The sequence below is a fragment of the Neovison vison genome, chromosome 13 (assembly GCF_020171115.1).
Source record: "Neovison vison isolate M4711 chromosome 13, ASM_NN_V1, whole genome shotgun sequence".
Taxonomy (NCBI): Eukaryota; Metazoa; Chordata; class Mammalia; order Carnivora; family Mustelidae; genus Neogale; species Neogale vison.
The window spans coordinates 11,309,126-11,323,126 of NC_058103.1; the positions used below are offsets into that span (position 1 = coordinate 11,309,126).

Below are 14,001 nucleotides of genomic sequence, written 5' to 3' on the forward strand. Positions count from 1 at the left end.
TATTCAAGTCTTCTGCCCGTTTTTGTTTTTAAGATTTTATTTATTTATTTGACACAGAGAGAGGATGCACAAGCAGGGGGAGTAGCAGGCAGAGGAAGAAGCAGGCTTCCCACTGAGCAAGGAGCCCAATGCAGGGCTTGGCCCCAGGACCCTGGGATCATGACCTGAATCAAAAGCAGACGCTTAACCAACTGAGCCACCCAGGGGCCTGCTTTTTAATCAATTATTTACTCTTGAGCTATAGGAGTTTCTTATATATTTTGGATATTAACCCCCTATCAGATACATGGTTTGCAAATATTTTTCTCTCATTCTGTAAGTTGTCTTTTAATTTTGTTGATTGTTTCTTTTACTGTGCAGAAGCTTTTTAGTTTGATATAGTCCCACTTACTTATTTTCGTTGCTTGTGCTTTACGTGTCAAATACAAAAAATCATTACCAAGACCCATGTCAAAAAGAGTTTTACTCCTATGCTTTCCTCTAGGAGGTCATGGTTTCAGGTCTTACATTTAAGTCCTTCATCCATCTTGAGTTAGTTTTAGTGAGTGGTATAAGATAGGGATTCAGTTTTATTCCTTTGCATGTGGATATCCAGTTTTCCCAGTGCCATTCATTGAAGAAACAGTCTTTTTCCCATTGAGTATTCTTGGCTCCCTTGTCAATAGCCTTTTTTTTTTTTCCTTTTTTGGCCAAATTATAATGCACCTTTACCTAAAATATTGATTGCAGTTTTTCTTACCTCTCTTCAGAGAAGTTGTAAAATTAGACGTGTTCTGAGAAAAGACAGCTAAAGTAGATCAAAGAAAGGAGCACTCAGGACAGACTAAAATGATCTGGATTGTGTGGTGTGTCAAAAGCGCATTACTAGAATGGTCATAAACTTACTGTGATGAGGAGACCCTAAGGTGACCCCCAATGATCCCCATCTTATGATACTTACACCTGCTTAAGCATTGAGCACAGCCTATGTCTTGTCTCTAACCAGTACAGTATGGCAGAGGTGGGCTGTCGTTCCTGTGATTACATTACATTAGAGAAGACTCCATCTTGATAGTAGACTTGAACGAGAGACGTCTTCCCTCACCAGCATTGATGAAGTAGCCGTTCTGTTGTGAAAAGGCCTGTTGAGCAGACCACGGCAGGAACCTCAGGCAGCCTCTAGGAGCTTTGTGGGAACCCCCCACCAATAGCCACAGGAAGCTGGGTCCTTACATGGCCACAAGGAAAGGATTTCTGCCAACAACCTGAATGAGCTTGGAAGCAAATTCTTCCCCAGAACTTCCCAGCTCTTCAGGTGAGAAGGCAAGCCCAGCTGACACCTGATTGCAGCCTTAGGAAACCCAGACAGAGGGCGCACATCACCTGTGCCCAGTGTCCTGGTCCACAGAAAATAGGAGATGATTTGTTGTAGTAATTTGTTACGTAGCAGTAGAAAACTAATACGTTGTATAATCTTCTGAGGTTATTTTCATAGGTCAAAGTGGTTTAATATCAACAATTTGATGTGATTTAATTTAATGAGGAGAAAACAATAATTTAGATCCAATTCATCACAGAGCCTTCAAGGTGATAACCAGCCACACCTCTACAAAAGTCCCAGTCCGGGAGGGATGGTACAGATAGCCGCAGTCCTGCGGTTGCGACAGGCTGGAAGCTGTAATTGATACTCTCATCGAAACTGTCCCTCAGAGTTCAGTTTGGGCAGCAGAGCACCTTTGACTTAGGGGATAAGGGAATTCTTCTAGGGATTGAGCCTCACACCACTTCGGGGAAAGGTGTGGCTGGAAGAGAAATAGAACTCAGAGGAACGGTCAGCCTGAGAGGCCAGACACACTGAGCCACTCACAGGGCGCTGCACAGGGTACGGGGGCATGTGGAGATGGGCGCTCTGGCCTGTGGCTCCTCAGCCAAGCATCTGGTGGTGACCTGGGGCTAGTTGGGAAGGAGAACTGAACTCGAAGCAGGGGAGATGAAGGATCAGCTAGCCTCTGTGTCTGTTTGTCCCCATATCTAGTTATGGTGACTCAGAGAGTGATGCTGCTGCTTCTGCCTCCTGTTCTCGCACAACTTTGACCAACTTTGCTTAGAACCATATAGGAATGGAGATTGTGGGAGACAGTTCTAAGCTAAAGCAAGCTGGAACCATACAAATTAGCACAGTCTCCCTCTTCTGTCCCCTAACCTGAATTGTCATTTTTTGCCCATATTTCAGCAGGTTGGGGTGGCCTGCCAGGTTGAAGGAACCCAGACCTTCATCCCAGAGGTGTCTGAGCTCTTAATCGCTCTATCGATGGTTCCTACAGTTGCCCAGTCTTTGTTGTCACTGGACAGAGAAGCAACAAAAGATGCCCTGGTGAATACCTTGAAATCCATACAAACACCTTCCTGCTCCTCTTGTATTATATCACCGCAGACCTAGCGTCCCGATCCAGCACACTCAAGATACGTTCCCACAAACAGTCTTCTAGACCCTGCCAGAACGTATCTCCAGGTCTTGCGGTTCTTGGGTGTGTTCATTCTTTCCCCTAAGAACAGAAATCGTATTCCCTTGTTCAGACTGTGCTTATGAGTGATTAGCTCCTGATTATTGGTTTGGAACTAGTGAGCAGAGGCAGAGGCAGATCTTGAAGAGGACAAGCGCTGTTTTTGCAGGTGGCTGCTGTCCTCTGCCAGCAGTTAGAGCTGTGTCTCCACCAACCCAGAAAGTTTAGACAATCTTAGGGATTGACATTCCTAGCTCATCCACCCAGATATCCCCATTCCAGATTTCTGTCCCCACCTATTTCTGTTCAGACCCAGATTGCATCATCGAAGATTTGTTGAGGCTTTGCATTCAAGTCTTTGAGGTCTGATATCTTTCAAATTAAATCTGGATCCTGAGTTTTGGCACCCTGTTCTGCAGCTGTGGGAAATAAGGATGTTTTTAAAGACCACCTAAAAGTCTTCCGACTGCGACAGAATGCCTAGATTGAGGGGTGGCTGCCCTGAATGGTTGTTTCACTTTTTTCCCCTGACTTTGAAAGCAGTCAGCTAAAGCCAGCCAATTTCAGGGGCTCATTCTATCCAAAGGCCACCTCTCCCACTAAACTAGCATTTTCCTTAGAGCAAAACCACAGTTTTGTCAAACTGCCGCTGCGTGCAGGGCTCACCACCACCCGCTTATCATTAGGAACCGGGGTCCTTTTTGCCATTTCTTCAGTGAGTGAGCTAGTTCCAGAATCTCACTGGAGAATCTTGTTTCCTAGGGCCACTTCTCTTCCTCTCATTGTATGGTGTCTCTTGCCATTCCCCCCTCCCTGTGCTGAGGCAGCCTAAAACTAGAGCTTGCTTGCAGGTGGCTTATTTGGTAAGTAATCCCCTGAACAGGAGTGCAGTCCTGGGGAGCGTGAGAAAGGGGAAGAGAAAAATCAGAAGAATGGCCTTGGGCTGGTCGCTGCTGGAGACGCCAGGGTTCCAGCCCTGCCGGGACCCTCTGAGATGCTCTGTAGAATCTTCGGAGGCGGAGGGAAGAGTGTTGATGCCACCAGCTCTCACGAGTTGCAGAGTCCATGGACTGGCAGTTAAAAACACTGCGGCACAGGTTGACTTGTCTTCTGATCCTTACGTGTCGGACTCTCCTTTTCTGCCTTGGCTTTGGAATTCCAGTTGCGTGTTTAAAACAGAGAAGATGCAGAGATGATGGTGGAAAACCTTTCGGCAGTGTGCTCAGTATGGATTAGAAGAAGGAGGACAGGAGTTGGCAAGAAGCTCTTCCGTATTTGATGTGTGAGGCACGAAGGATTTGGACAGAGATCACATTCCTGGGAATGGAAAACAGGCTAATCAAAGAGCGTCTTGAAGGAAGAATCAGTAGGATGTACCAACTAGTTCTAGATAAATGTCAAAGGAGTCAGCACAGCTGATTTAAAAGATTTCTAGCCTAGAGAAAGAGTAAGTGTTGATGGACACTGGCTCCCTGATGTTATTTAACATAATCCTCAGAACTCTGATGGGATTATTTCATCCTGTGTATGAGGAAATGAGAATTACGGGTGTGCTTTGATCTGGCACAAAGCTCTATGGGGGAGAGTCAAGAGGTGATGATGTAACTACCCGAATTCAAAGCCAAATGCACTTTTGACTGCCCTCACCTCCCTCTCATTTCATGATTCCTTTCCTTGGGAACTAGAATCAGTTTCATCCAGGTTAGTTGGAAAGAGTTGAAGCAACTTTTTTCTGAAGCCTATTAGAACTTGAAGTCTTACTTCTGTTTCTAACTGATGCCACTGAAGAGCCATGTGCCTCCTCGAGGGCCAGCCTTCCTCTAAACTGACTATACCATCTATGCTACGTAGCAAGCTGTGGTCGCCCTCCACTGTCCCCCTCGCTTCTTTCCCCTTGCCTGTGTTCTTCCTTCTCCCACCACAGGCCCAATATGAAACTTTGAATCTAGAAGTTGCTTGTGATGGACATGAACCAGTGAAAAGGTTTCCCACTGCTGCCAGTGGTGCAGGTAAGAGAGTGGCAATAAAGATAGATCCTGACCGTGTTGCCAGAAAATCTGCGCTTCAAAGCGTATTTTATAGTTATCAGAGGAGCATGAAGAGGGGGAAATGTTAATAATAAAAACAGAAAGTGTTCCTGTTCAACACGCAGCAGGAACAATCGTGTGTATTAGTAAATGTCAATTTATTGTGCTTCTTTATCCCTCTGTCTTGATCATTTGTGGTATGTAGCTCAAATTTTTAAAAAGAGGCATTTTTGCCGATACTACATATTGGAAAGAAAATATTCTGGTAAAAGAGAATAGAACAAAGGATTAATCAAGTAAGCAAGGGATCTGTAAGATGCAGTTTTCCAGGGGGAAAAAAGTCCTAAGAAGTTGACTTCATATCTGCCAACCTCACAATTATATCACTGAAAGTCTGCTACCTGAGCAGAATGCATGGCACCTATGAGCCCTTCAAGGTCTTGGCTACAGATGAGTTTTTCTGTTACAAGGAAATTGATAAAGGCTTTTGAATTCCTCCAGTAAAGGTACACGGTGTACTAGTCAGCCATTGCTGCGTAACAGCCAGCTGGGGAATCTGAGTGGCATATGACGCGAACATGTATTTCTCACAAACTTCCAGGTCAGGTAGAATTACAAATTTAAGTTTGCAGCAGCTGGGGTCATTCTGATTGCCACTGTGGTTTACCAGGGCTGGGTGACCCTGTTTCTGCTGCTGCTGGTTCTCTTCCTAGGATCAACAACCTAGCCACAGCATGTTCTTTCCCAGGGCAGTGGCAGAAGGCAAGAGGTCAAGCCTATTCCCAAAAAAGTACTTTTGACGCTTTTTGTCACAACATTTCGTTGGTCAAAGCAGATCTTATGGCCAGTTCCAAAGCCTTAGGGAGCGGATGTATACTGTGCCCATGGGTGTGGTGGGATCAGAGAGCTGGTGTTGGTGAATATGTACAGTATCTGCCATATTTGGATAATACTCTTACACTCTGTATTTCTAACTTCAAGAAGATAAAGTAGGGGCTCCTGGGTGACCCAGTCAGGTGCTGAACACCATAGTCTCAGCTCAGGTCTCTATCTCAGGGTTGTGAGTTCGGGCCCCGTGTTGGGCTGCACCCTGGGCATGGAGCCTACTTAAAAAAATAAATAAAAGTTAAAAAGGTAGTCATTCTGGTTATGTATTTAATTGTCTTTAAAGAAGAGGATACTATTTTATGTCTAGTTAGAAAGCAAATTCAGTAAACTCTAAGGAAATAGAAGAGGAAAAAACAACTCCCTCTGAGAGTTAATTAGTACCAAATGGGAGGAAACAAATTTGACTGTCCTGTACCCTGAAACTGGCACAGGGGAAGGAATGGGATTCTAGACAGCAGTGCTCCTGAGAGTGTGTCTGTAATGAGGTAAGCACAGTTACTGAAAGTAAGCGTTTAGAAACTTCTTGGCACTTTGACATCATCACAATGTTCAAGAAGTGTTTTTATTGGTTTCTACTGAAGTATTTGTACATGACAGGTTAGAAATTTATTTTTTAATAAAGATTTTTACTTATTTATTTGACAGAAGTAAACACCTGCACTGCACTTAAGTGGACCCTTTCCTTGTGGTGTTTGGCTTAGTATCCCTTTGTCAATAGGAATCCAACCGTCTTCGAAAATGTGCTGGTAACATTTTTGGGCCAACAAGACTGGTCCAAAATTTACCAAAGAAATGGCATTGTATGAAGTCTTTCTGCATCTTGCTTGCTGGCCTTTCCCTGCCAGCACCCCTTTGGCCTTGTTGCTCTGTGTACATTTTCATTCCCTTATCAATAACCTTGACAAAAGGCAAATTACTACTAATTGAAATCCCTACTGTAATATGAAAATGCTATATTTGACAATATTAGATAAATATCTTCATAAAATATACCTTTCAGCATTCCAATTTTTTGCCTAATTATTTTCCTTTCACATTTGTGAGTTAGTGTGCTTGGTATATTTATAAGGTGCTTTTCTGTTCATAAGAGGAGTGGCTATAAGTGAAGAAGTTCTGATGAACATTGATTCATAGGAGACCTAAGTTTAGAGGAATAAAAAAGGGGGAGATTTTTCAGCAGAAGCGGAAGGCTATGTTTAGCTATATACAACTTGTCTTCTTCCTAGCTGTGTGAATTGAGCAAGCTCATTAATCTTTGTGAATCTTATTTTTCTCATCTGTCAAATGGGAATAGTGGGGCGCCTGGGTGGCTCAGTGGGTTAAGCCTCAGCCTTCAGCTCAGGTCATGATCCCAGGGTCCTGGGATCGAGCCCCACGTCGGCTCTCTGCTCAGCGGGGAGCCTGCCTACTTCCCCCTCCCTCTCTGCCTGCCTCTCTGCCTGCTTGTGATCACTGTCTGTCAAATAAATAAATAAAAATCTTAAAAAATAATTTTTTTTTTTTAAAAATGGGAATGGTAATACCACCTTCTTGGAATAGGAGTGCTGAAATTAAATATTCTAAGTCAAGTACAAACTTGGCACATAATAAGTTTTAAAACTGTTAGCTATTTTTTTTTTCAATTGATTAGACTACTAGATGTCAGGCATTGTAGAATGACAGAAGGTGGGGCCTCTACCCCAAAGGAGCTCTCAGTCTGGTAGAGGATTCAGACAGATATTGAAGAAATATAAAATAGTATGAGAGTTTATTGCTGTTATTTATTATTATTATATTTTTTTTTTATTTTTAATTTATCTTCTATTAAGGCAGAAATAGGGCAGCCTTTTTAAGAGGAACACACCTGACCTAGGCTTTGGGGAATAAGATGAAGGTAGAGTTTTGAAAGAACCTGTGTCTAAGCAAGTCTAAAAAATGTGGATGAGTTAAGAAGGAGAATTAAGAGCATTTCAGAAAAATGGAACAACTTATGCAAAGGCCTGGAGGTGAGAGTTTGGTGGAACTCTAGGAAATGCTAAGTAATGAATGCAGTGTAGAATATGAACAGGAATGGGGCTAGAGAAGTTGGCAATGGCCAGACCATCAAGAATATGTAGTTTGGATTTTATGTTGAAGTTATTTGCAAGCTATTGAATAATTTGTTACATATATAATCTAATTTACATTTTAAAAGATCATCTGGCAACAGTATGGAGAACAGATTGGAAGGGAGAAAGATGGGAACTTTTTGAGGCTATTTCAGTGATGCGGGGTTTAGAAAGTATCAGATTCTGAAATGGGGAGGTGGTAGAGATTCAGTGGAGGGGATTTATTTAAAACAAGAATAGAATGAACAGCATTTGATGGTGATTGGAGAGAAAATCTTGAGGAGAAAGAATCACTGTTAGTACTAAGATTTCTGGCTTTGGGAGGAAGAGGATTTTTCTCTAAATCGGGGATTTAAAAGGTGGGGGGGGCATGGGGGAGTGTACTAGATTTCCCAGAGGAAACGAATTGACTTGCCTTTAAGAGGTCTGCAGAATATCCCCGTGGAACTCTCCAGTGGGAAGTTGAGGGAATGAGTCTGGGAGTCAGGAGAGAGCTCTGGGTTAGAACTGTGCATAGACGTGTTTATTGTTAAGTTGATTTAAGTAATCTTCTATACCCCAGGTGAGCCTCAAATTCACAACCCAAGATTAAGAGTCACATGCTTTTCTGACTGAGCCAGCCAGGCACTCTGGAACTGTATATAGATTTGAAAGTCATGAGGATGGTTTGGGAGTTAAAGCCTTGGGGAGGGGCAGATGATATCACCCAGGAAAGTGTGTGGTAAAAAGAGCATTGTATTCACAGCTCTTGGCAAGTAGATACTGCACAATGTTTGAACAAATGAAGAGTGTCAAGGGTACTCATTTAATCTTATGTTAATCATTTAAATCTTGTAACAACCCAGAGTTAGGAGTATAAACCCAGTTTTACAAATGAGAACATTTCAGGCTCAAAGAGGCAAAGGATTTGTCCAAAATGACTTTGCTTCTAAGTGGCCAAGGTGGGATTTTGAGTCCGATCTATCTTGATTGCAAAGCCTACTTTTTCCTATCACTTCTCACTTCTTTGAAAACTTTTCAGGAATTTAAATATATGATGTTATTAATTCTCCTTCTTTCCCTCTGCCAATATCCTGGTTTCGTAGGATTGTGATACATCCTTTTCAGTAACCACCTTTTCTCTAACTTCCCTTTCTTCATGCCCAAACTCATCTATCAGATTGCCTCTCCTGACGGATTGACTCATTCTCCTCACCTCTAGTCCAGGGCCTGCTTTCAGGCAGCAGAATGACACAGGTCTTCCTCTGGCCGCTGGCATGCAAGGCTCACCATAATATCGTGAGAGCGGTTTACAGTTTTTCCATTTCTCTCCCTCCTCGTCAGCACATATCACTTCTTTGAGTGTTGTTTACACGCGGAGTCCATTGTGGTGATCTCAGTGTTCCTTATCGGGATCTCAGGTGAATGTTGAGATTAAGGAAATTAATCTTTAATGTTTAGATTAAATTACTCTCACATTGATACTCTGTTACCACTTTTCTAAAAAATGATTTTATCTTTGTGGGGCACCTGGGTGGCTCAGTGGGTTAAGCCTCTGCCTTCGGCTCAGGTCATGATCTCAGGATCTTGGAATCAAGTCCCATGTTGGACACTCCGCTTGGCAGGGAGCCTACTTCCCCCTTTCCCTCTGCCTGCCTCTCTGCCTACTTGTGATCTCTCTCTCTCTCTCTCTCTCTCTGTCAAATAGATAAATAAAATCTTTTTTAAAGGGAAGAGTTTATCTTTGTGATGGAAGCAGCTTGAACAATATCTGACGTCAGCTCCATATCCAGCGTAGGGGTTCTTGGTACTCTATCCCTTAGGTGATGAGCCAGCCTTTGTGCCTGTATTTTTCTAGAAGGATCCTTTTTTTTTTTTTTTTTTTTTTTTGAGGGACAAGAGGAGAACAAATCTAATTGTTAGAAATGTCTTAATATTGAGACAAAATCCCTCTTCTTTCAATATCCATTTAACATCCAGGACCTGCCCTTGGAACAACAGGGAAGTCTGTCCTTTCTCCTCTGCCTCATGAAGGTCTGTCAGACATTTAAAGATAGCACCTATGTCTCCCCTCAGGTTTCTCTTACATAAGCCAAGTAATCTTGGTTGCTCAGAGCTTTTCTCCTCTGTGACAGGTCTCAGACTCCCTACTGTTCTTTTGCCCTCCTCTGAGAATCCTGGCGCTTTGTCAATGCCCCATCTAAAACATGGGGCCCCGACAGAACACAGCATCCCACGGGACATCAGTGCCACATTGTTCCATTGGTCAGGACTCTGGGCTTGAATCTGAAAAGCTTGAGCTTGCTTCAGCCCTACAGCAGCCATGTCACAGTTTGCATCCGTCCAGCTCAAGCGCCCGGGTATCATTGTTACACAGCCTGTGGTTAAGTTGGCTCTCGCATCTTCTTCTGTACAGTTGATTTTCTTTCACTGAGATACAGAACTTTCTGATTTTCCTGGTTCTGTTTCACCTTCGTTTTCCACCCATCCATTGAGCTGGTCCTGATCATGTCATCCAGTGTGTCATGAACTGTTTTCCAGCTTTAGCCTTTCTCTGACTGGCCAGTTCCTACAACTGTGTCATTTCTACCTTCTCTTCTTTGCCTTGTGGTCCACTGCTCTCCACTATCATGTCTTACTTAAATTGTTGGATTTGCACAGATACTTGTTTTCTTAAACAGTTGTGAGGATTCTCTGCCCCTTTCTATGCCCCTTTCTAATGTCTCTACTGAACAGCAGATTTCCTGTAGATGTCATAGTCTGTTGTTACCTGCTGTTACCCCATCTCTCCAGGTCTTGGTGATTTCCAGAAATTTATTTATCTCCTTGTTCTTGTTTATTACTGCTACTATTAAGCACAGTGTCTAACGTACTGATGTTCCATAAGTATTATTTATGACTAATCTTAAGAAGTATTTACCTTCTCTTTTAGGCTGTGAGGATATCATTGCTGAGAACATCTCACTAGATACCTTAATTGCCATCCTCAAGTGGAGCTCTCATCCGTATGGCTCTAAATGGGTGCATCGACAAGCTTTACATTTCCTCTGTGAGGAATTTTCCCAGGTCATGACTTCGGATGTTTTTTATGAACTCAGCAAAGACCATCTGCTCACTGCTATCCAGTCTGACTACCTACAGGTAATCATTTCTACACCTGTCAGATTCATTGCCATCCATGTGTGCACCGGGAAACCCACCTACACTCTTTTATTCTCCCATTTGGGAGATCAGCCCACCCAGGGATGCCCTCTTCAGATTTGTACAGGAAAAGCTTTCTGGCCCTCTGGCCCTTCATGCACCTGCTGCTATGACTCAACATTGTGAACAAGCCCAGGTCCCAGCCAGCTACACCAAAGGGGTTGGGGCAGTAAATAAATATACCAGTAGGCAAGGTCAGAAGCATATCCCAACAGAGATTGTCTTGGCTTCCATTAATTGACTATAACAATTTCTTGTTTTGCGTGGATTGTCAGATACTTAGACTATAGACAGTAGCTTAAGCAGCACAAAGTAAGAATAGTATTCAATTTCTAATCTACTCAGGTGCTTATAAAAACTCAGTATGTTTGTCTTATCAGAATATAATACTATTTTAAACTAATGTTTAATCCGTAGTTTTTAGCAAATTCTTCTGTTATTGACTTATATGTCAATCTAATTTGGTAATTTAAACTAACAATAAATTTAAAATATTACAAAAAATACTTTCAAGTAACATATGCTCAAGTTTAATTAGTTTGCCATTGGTTGTATGAATTTTATGGCAAAAACTATACAACAGTTTTAATGTTATAAAAACATAAACCCTTTGAGTCATTACCTATTTCTGTTTGTACTAGGAAAATAATAAAATGTTTCCATCCCAGTGAGAAATTCAGTGAAGAGTTAAATAATCCACTTAGCATCTGTGCTTTGATTGCAGTACAAATGTTGTTGTAATTGGATTTGATTTATTTAGGATCTCTGTTCATTAACCTCGTTTCATTGTCCTGATCCAGACGGAGTGCATTATGGGGGTTAGGATTTGTCAGTTCTCTCGGATTATTGTCTTTAGAAAGCTTTGCATTTCTATTTAGAAAGTAAAAGCCTTGGAGAGCAGCCTAGATTTGCACTGAGATTTTCAGTAAAGTACAAAGAAATGAAGGGCACCTTGCCATTTCACAGACTGCTGGAAGGGCCCTTCACCAGTCAGTAGCATACATTGTGCAGAGTGTAGTGTCTCTGCCAAAACAAGTTGCTATACCTGTGTTTTCTGTTCCTGCAGGAGATCGTAATCGCTAGGTATCTATATACTTTTATTTACATCGATTTATCTGTACCTTGTCCCAGGAAGAATTTAAGGCACCTGTATAGAGACCATATAGTAGAATAAAATAAGTTTAAAATAGGTAAAGAGAATAGGAAAAAGAAAAAATAAAGGTGAAAACAAGAATAAAAAATTTAGTTGGTGCTGAGAGATGGGTTACTGGACATATGAAGCGGTCGTGTGTTCGCTGCTGGCGGGCTGCAGCTTTTGTGGAACATCTCAGCCAGCCAGTGGAGAGGAAAAGGTGTTGGCTTGCACACTGCATGTACATTATGACCTAGGAAAAGTGAGTAATGAAATTTGCCACTTGTCTAATTTCACTAAAATTAAGCTGTTTCTTATCCTAGGCAAGTGAACAAGATATCCTTAAGTATCTGATTAAATGGGGTGAGCATCAGTTGATGAAAAGAATAGCTGACAGAGGTAAGCTCCCAAAGTTAGCTTGTACTGTACGTTTTTTGTCCGGAGACATGCTGTGCGTCCATCTCAACAATAACCAGTATGGCCTGGTGAGAACAGAAATTTTCACAGTCCATAACATCCTTTAGTGGAGAAGGTATACTTTGTTAGAAATAAGTATACCAGAAAATTCTATTTTACAACTTTAAAAGGGTACTTTTCATGATATCTATGTGCTTAATAATGTTTACTGATTTATAGAAGTATTAGAATGAAATTTTTCATTCAATGATTTTCATTTAAAGCATTTTTGCTTTAATACTTGAAAGTATTTTTTTAAAAGATTTTATTTATTTATTTGACAGAGAGAGATCACAAGTAGGCAGAGAAGCAGGCAGAGAGAGAGAGGAGGAAGCAGGCTCCCTGCTGAGCAGAGAGCCTGATGTGGGACTTAATCCTAGGATCCTGAGATCATGACCTGAGCCGAAGGCAGCGGCTTAACCCACTGAGCCACCCAGGCGCCCCTAATACTTTAAAGTATTTTTGATGGAAATGCTTAGGAATTAGACAGTGGTGATGTACATATAACATTTTAAATATACTAGAAGCCACTGACTAAATTGTACATTTTAAAATGGTTAAAATGATGAGGCTTATGTTATGTCAACTTTACCTCAATTAAAAAATATATGACTAGTAACCCCCCAAAAAAGCACATTTGTTTATTTTTAAATTTTGTGAAAGGTAAAGGAAAAATAATGCTTTTGAATGACTTCCAACTGGGGATATTGCAGAAGAGGTAGAGACTGATCTTATAATGCTCCTTCCCTCATAGAATGTTGTGTTCCTCCATACAGCAAGCCCAAATCAAAACATTTCTTTTCAAAACATTTTAATCAGAAAAATTAAATACAGGTTTTCCTTTTCTGTCATTCTTTGATTGCTTTTTAGATCTGTTTTACATATCATGAAGCTCACCTATTTAAAGGGTTGAAGTCAATGATAAATTTTTAGTGCATTTATTAAGTTCTGTCACATTTCAAGATAATAAAAATTTCAAGCTAAACCTGCCTTTCAAAACATCTAATTTCTCCTGCTAATTTACTTCTCCATGGCCTACAAAAAAAGCTTTTAGCAGTTCTCAGATGTGAATTGTTTTTAATATTAAAGCCACTGATGTTAATTTGGGACTTTTTGAAATGCCAGTGTACCATCTATCCATATTTGCAGATTCTGTATTTGCAAATTCACCTACCTGCTAAAATTTACTTCCACGCTCCCCCCAAATCAGTACCCACGTTACTTTCATGGTCCATTGCAGACATGTTCAGAATGACAAAAAATATATTTGAGTCCCCTGATGCACGTGTTCTCAACTTCAGGTGGAACAGGGTGACAGTCTACCTTCTTATATCAGTTCTCATACTGCAAACAAGTGTCCTTTTCAGTCCATTCAAAATAGTGTCATGTTTTTCATATTTTATGGGTTTGTGTTTTTTGTTTGGTTTTTTGCTTTTGGGTTTTTTTGTTTTGGTTTTTTTTTTGGTGATCTTACTGATCAGACTGGCCTCCCATTATAACTTTTAGTGCTGTATGGTATTTCCAAGCACGGGAAGGTTGTGATGTCCCTTACACAGAAATTAGGAGTTAAGTAAGTTTATTCAGAAAAGAGTGACAGTGCTGGGCGCCTGGGTGGCTCAGTGGGTTAAGCCGCTGCCTTCGGCTCAGGTCATGATCTCAGGGTCCTGGGATCGAGCCCCGCATCAGGCTCTCTGCTCGACGGGGAGCCTGCTTCCCCCTCTCTCTCTACCTGCCTCTCTGCCTGCTTG

At 41.6% G+C, this 14,001-nt stretch overlaps 1 protein-coding gene across 3 annotated transcripts in view; it reads left to right on the forward strand.

Annotated features, from left to right (window-relative positions):
- The window catches only part of BTBD7 (BTB domain containing 7), a 51,707-nt gene that overhangs the window by 18,980 nt on the left and 18,726 nt on the right, over positions 1-14,001 (forward strand). Inside the window, exons 1-3 of one of the 3 annotated variants that reach the window (XM_044231990.1) lie at positions 3,974-4,492; positions 10,397-10,605; positions 12,121-12,196. In XM_044231990.1, coding sequence (XP_044087925.1) covers positions 4,276-4,492; positions 10,397-10,605; positions 12,121-12,196 — 502 coding nt within the window. In that variant the 5' untranslated portion in view covers positions 3,974-4,275. Of the gene's footprint in view, positions 1-3,645; positions 3,758-3,973; positions 4,493-10,396; positions 10,606-12,120; positions 12,197-14,001 lie in introns of those variants that run through there. The other 2 variants (XM_044231989.1, XM_044231991.1) reach the window with 2 other exon arrangements.